This window comes from Pelecanus crispus, chromosome 4 (genome assembly GCF_030463565.1).
Source record: "Pelecanus crispus isolate bPelCri1 chromosome 4, bPelCri1.pri, whole genome shotgun sequence".
Lineage (NCBI taxonomy): Eukaryota > Metazoa > Chordata > Aves > Pelecaniformes > Pelecanidae > Pelecanus > Pelecanus crispus.
Genome location: NC_134646.1, coordinates 19,675,480 through 19,681,306, shown reverse-complemented (window position 1 = coordinate 19,681,306; position 5,827 = coordinate 19,675,480). Strand labels below are relative to the sequence as shown.

At 50.0% G+C, this 5,827-nt stretch overlaps 1 protein-coding gene across 1 annotated transcript; it reads right to left on the bottom strand.

Annotated features, from left to right (window-relative positions):
- Positions 1-1,832: 1,832 nt before the first annotated feature.
- On the bottom strand, positions 1,833-5,621 carry LOC104035851 (placenta-specific gene 8 protein). The gene is made up of 4 exons (XM_075709348.1): positions 5,487-5,621; positions 3,637-3,765; positions 3,324-3,448; positions 1,833-1,940 (listed from the first exon to the last, which is right to left on the bottom strand). The coding sequence occupies exons 2-4, from the start codon at positions 3,749-3,751 to the stop codon at positions 1,833-1,835; spliced, it is 348 nt and encodes a 115-aa protein (XP_075565463.1). The 5' UTR covers positions 3,752-3,765; positions 5,487-5,621.
- Between the last annotated feature and the right edge of the window lie 206 nt (positions 5,622-5,827).

Here is a 5,827-nt window from a genome sequence, read left to right as displayed (position 1 = left end):
CTCCCAAACCTTTCCAGACTTCAGTTAATTAAAATTTCTGATTTCATATATGGCCTTTGAATCTCTGTCCTCATTCCCTCAGTTCTCCCACCATCTTACGTGAGTTACTGCATAAACTGGGGAGGGAGGGGAGCTTTGGACACAGCCATGAAAACTTTTGTCTTGCATGGCATGGTTTCAGTGATAAAATGACCCCAGATTTGCTACTGAAAGATTTCTTGGAGAATTCAGTGGCCCTGTAACATAGCTTCTGTCTCATTCTGCACTTCCTTCAGCTTGAACGACTGACACACTGACAAAAAACAAGGGAAAACATTTTGAACTTTCATTTAGCAAGATGTTGACTACCAGAAGGAATTGAAAAACTAATGTGATGGAGAAGTGACTTTCACATTTTTACTTTCACAGAATCATAGAATCATAGAATGGTTTGGGTTGGAAGGGACCTTTAGAGGTCACCTAGCCCACCCCCCCTGCAGTGAGCAGGGACAGCTTTGAACAGATCAGGTGGCTCAGAGCCCCAGCCAACATGACCTTGAATGTTGCCAGGGATGGGGCCTCCACCACCTCTCTGGGCAACCTGTGCCAGTGCTTCACCACCCTCATTGTAAAAAATGTCTTCCTTATATCCGCTCTAAATCTACCCTCCTTTAGTTTAAAACCAGCTTTCTATAAGAAGCAGGCAGATTCTCTAAGTGCTTGTCACAAGCCATGTAGCCCAGCTATTGTAAAATTAACTCTGAGTCCTTACCATACACGCATCCATTTCCCTCTACGAGACACTACTATTTACATACCCCAAATATTTAACCTTCCACACCCTGTGCAAGTCACTGACTGAGATGTGTAGAGATCAAAAATCCTTTAGCATCCCTCTGAGAGTGATGGAGAGAGGGAGGATACAACCTCCGCCTTTTCAACAGAGAGCGCATCGCTAACAGCCCAGCACAGGCAAGCGTGCTCTGCCTGGCTGTGGCAGAGAGGACCTGGCCAACCCATGACCCAAGCAGGTTTTTAATCGCAGGAGGGCGGGAATTCATGCTCAGGGTCAGTAGGGGAGCATGTCCCTGCAATGCAGGAGGTGGGCTAGTGCCAGGCAGCCAAAGCTCCCCGTGGCTTTATGTTCAGAAAGGTGGGGCTGGCCAACAGCCCCAGGTGTCCACCCAGGACACTGCAGCAGGGACAACTTGGCACTCGGTGGCCTGCAGCCATCACCTGCCTGCAGGAAGCCCCAGATCTGCCCTGGAGCAGAAGTTACTTTTCCAAATTTTACAACTTGGATGAGCAACACTGACTCCTCTTATGTATTAAACATCCTTTCTAAAAGCTGAGCAAATAACAAAATAATAGTGAAAATCTTTCTCTGCAGCGGGAGCAGGGAAATCTTAGCTGGACCAGGGGTTGCTGAGACGGACAGAGCAGGAGAAGGATGGGTGCTCTCAGGTGGTGCAAGAGTGACACGCACACTGGTAGGAAAACAAACTCTGCTGTTTATTCATAATAGGACTCGGGGAAGGAGGAATCAACCATAATCAAGGCAAACATCCCGCGGTGCATTTCCCAACAGCCGGAGCAGTGGTGACTCCTGCCCACAGCGGCTCCGCAGGGTGCAGTGAGGACAGTGGCATCTGCAACAGGACAGGAGAGGAAGGTCAGGGAGTGGGGCCATGCCTTGCCACACTGTGTCTCCCCAATCCTGCCCCCCCGCCAATCCTGCCTGAGGTTCCCAGCAACATTTTGCTGCAGGACAGGTCACTCTTGTCACCTGTCCATGGCCATGGACTTGGCTGCGTGCAGCGGTGGCTTTATAAACCAGCGCCAGCACACCCAGCTTACCAGAATATGCCCAGGTTCCTCCGCCGGTTGATGTCTCTCTTGATTTGGCAAACAGAGCACACAGGGCAGCACAGGGTGACACAGAAGTCAGAGCAAATGGACCCCTGTTAGGAAGACATTGTTTAGGGACAGAGCCGTGTTTTGGCCAAGAAAAGGTTAATCACATTCCACATAGTGTGCCCTTTGTTTCCTGGCTGGCTGCAGCAGCCTAAGTAACAGACACTCAAAACCAGTGGTTTTGGTACTGGTGGGTGCCCTGGGGGCTGGTGAAACCCAGACACTGGAAGGGAAGGAGGGAGCCCTTTGTTCTGGCTGGGACAGAGTTAATTTTCTTCCTAGTAGCTGGCATAGGGCTGTGGTTTGGATTTAGTATGAGAATAATGCTGATAACACACTGATGTTTTAGTTGTTGCTAAGTACCGCTTACGCTCATCAAGGACCTTTTCAGCTTCCCATGCTCTGCCAGGTGCACAAGAAGCTGGGAGGGGGCACAGCCAGGACAGCTGCCCCAAACTGGCCAAAGGGCTATTCCATACCATGTGATGTCACGCTCAGTATAGAAACTGGGGGGAGTGGGTCGGGGGGGCAGCGATTGCTGTTCGGGGACTGGCTGGGCATTGGTCAGCAGGTGGTGAGCAGTTGCATCACTTGTTTTTTTCCCCTGGGTTTTGTTTCTCTCTCTCATTCGCCTTTTTAATCACAATTTTTATTACTATTATTATTTCAATTATTAAAATGTTCTTATCTCAACCCACCAGGTTTCTTACTTTTGCCCTTCCAATTCGCTCCCCCATCCCACCAGGGGGAGAGGGTGAGCGAGCGGCTGTGTGGTGCTTGGTTGCTGACAGGGGCTAAACCATGACACCCTTTCTGCAGGGTGCAGGTAGGTACTTACCTTTCAGCTTCCAAGGTTGAGATTTGGCAGAAAAGTGCACACAGAAAGAGACAATTTGGGCAAACTGGACTTGGGCTACAACGGTTTGCACTGGGGATGGCACTACCCCCCAGTGGGAAGAAACCATTTTACATATGTACTGTATGCCAATGTTCACCTTTCTCCTGCATCTGATTATGGGTGTTTATCTGTGCAACTGACTTAATTTATTCTTTAGTCTGCCCATAATTATCTCAAACCTTTCCCATCTTTCAAAGACCGGGGATGGTGTGGGGAAGCAGCAGCCAAGGCTCTGAGAGCCACTGGGGTTGGTGGCAGCTGAAGGCAGGACACGTGCCCCCGGTGAAGGGTGCTGGGAAGGAGCTGTGTCCGATTAACATGCATTGTTGGACACCAGCCCAGGGATCAGCACGGCCGAGGGTGTCCCAACCCCTGTCCTGTGCTCCTGGCATCATGCAGGATACAAAAGCGAAAAAAAGGGCGAGCGGAGAGCGCTGCTGCCCCATGCTCATCCCTCGTGCAGAGAGAGGGGCCTTGGGGGCACCTCATCTTTCACCTCACAGCACGGTGAGGGGGTGGGTTAACCACTGACCGGGATGTTGTATCTGGTGCGGTAGAGGGTCCTCATGGCCACGCTGGTCCCACACAGGCAGCACTCATTCATGTCTCCGGCCACTTGGCAGGCGAGGCAGGGAAAGCAGAAAAACCCGCAGCAGACTGGCAGGGGGAGAAACGGAGCAGCAGGTGAGGCTCTGCCTGCCTGCCCCGCATCGGGGGAGGAACTGCAGCTACCACACCACCGACCCAAGCAGCAGGGGCGAGAAAAGTGTCCCGAGAGGGCATGGGACCGACTGCAGCACGTCACTGCCGACGGCTGAGAGATGGGACCCGCGTGAGGCACTCACAGACACCGCAGTCGGTGCAGCAGTCCATCAGCCCTGTCTGCCACATGTTCCTCGAGACACCGGGCGTGGCCATGGCATACTGTGGCTGGACTGTCACGACGGACGGGGTGGCCATTCCTAGTTGCTCTTCTGAAAGAGACGGGAGGGGAACAGGACAGTTAGTGAAAAAACTGCAGTCGGTCTGATCCCCCAGCCAAGCTGGTTGCCATCACTCTGCAGCACGCAGCCTTTCGCCCAGCTCCCTTCCTGCCGCTGGAAGTGATGAAGGGTAACCATATCGTGCCTGCATTTGTGTCTTTTGAAGGTTTTTGCATTTTCTGCCATTTTAACCAGCCTTCAAAATAGCATAAGGCCATTGACGTTCCCCACTCCACCCCACAAAGGCTTCACTAGTGCTTAGATGCAGTTCACCAATTTCCCCTGTGCCAAGCAGGGCTGGGCAGTGAACCTAGGCTAAAACCAGTGACTTGGGCATTTTGGTTGTTGAACTTGGTATATTTCACACAAAGATTGCTTTGACATGGGTACAAAACATGTGGGAAGCAGCTGCGGTCTTGCCTTTCTTTGTAGGGAAGCCGGGCTCCACGCAAGAGAGAGACACCGTAGAAAACTGGTATCTCCGGTTTCTTGTAGAGAGCCAGAAAGGCAGAAACTCAACGCTATGGCCCAAGTCTGAACCCCAGTCCTTGCCTTCCTGCGGTTAAGCAAGCAAGTAAATCATGAGGTCTAAAATCTCAGGTCTAAAAAAATCCCCACAAATATCTGTGCTCCTATTCTCCCAGCCAGTGAAAGACAACACAAAACAATTAAACGCAAGTTTTGCCCTGAGGCCAAGTTCTTCTAGTTACGCACAAATAGAAGAAAGGGGAAAGAAAAAACATAAGATAAACTGCCTGCTCACATTTGTTGAGACTTTTTGCTATCACTTTGGGTTCCTTTTTTTCTTCTTATAAATAACAGCTTGGCAATAGCTGCTGGGTGGTCACGCTCCTTCCTGCGCAGCTCCTGAGCCCAGAATCCAGAACAGAAACTGAAACGAAGTGGCGATGCTCTCCATGCTTTGGGGCAATGCACGCTCCTCCAGAAAAGCCACTCCTGCCTTCACCTGCCAGCACACACCAGCCTGCAAGCCTGGCATGAACGCAGCCAGAGGCAGTATCAGGCATGCGTCCAGAGGGAAACTGAGCGTGCATTGCCTCCGAGCGCTTCCCTCTGCTGACCCACAGCTATACTACCGACACATGGTAAATCTCTCTACTTTCTACACATTTACAAATGCACAGTATTCTGTAGATGAGTATTATTCACACACTTTCTTCTCTCTTAGCTGCAAACAGTAATGAAGAGATTGCAATATTAAGATGCTCTTGTCACCAATAGCACACCTCATTGAAAAGGACAGCAAATACACAGGGAGACCAGGCAGCAACATATAAAAGCAACTGACATCCAAGCTTCTGGCAGGACAGCAGCTACATCCAGCACACCCTCAGAGTTTACCAGAAAACACATAGAGCTAAGCAGCCTTGCTAAGAGGAATTTGGTCTTCAGCATCCATGCAGACAAGACAGAGCTCAATTTAAACGGAGAGCAATGTACCAGCCAGATTGCTTTAACACAGTTATACAATTCTGGTAGCAGGAGAAAGCAGCAAAGAAGAAATAACCCCACCATAATCCAGCTTTTGTGCATAGCTTTTTAGAAGCCTCCCCCCTTCCCCAAGTAGGATTTGCCATATATTTTCCTTTAAATTATGTGCTGAGCGAGGCGGGGAATCTCATTTTGCACTATCATCCCACTCTTCCCAGGCTAACAAGTTTTTACTATTTCCATGCTTTAAGAGAACCAACCTTCTGCTGAGCAGCCTCTGTTAGTTCAGGCTTCCTTGCCGTCCGGAGCCCTGTGCAGAGAGACTCTGGGGAAATGAAACTATACTTTCTCTCTCTTGGAGGCTGTTATTGGTAGGCAGCAATGGTGGGAGGTAACTGGAGAGGAAGGCCAACAGCTGTACCAGAATTGCTACAGGCTTAACACATGCAAAGCACATAATTTTTTCTTTCCTTTTCCCAGAATTAAACCACAGACTGCTATTCAACTTTCCAAAAAATGGTTGCATGTCTATTGTCTTACTCCTGTAACTGTGTACATGTGGTTGTTGTTTGGGGGAGAACAGCTCTGAATGGTGTGCATT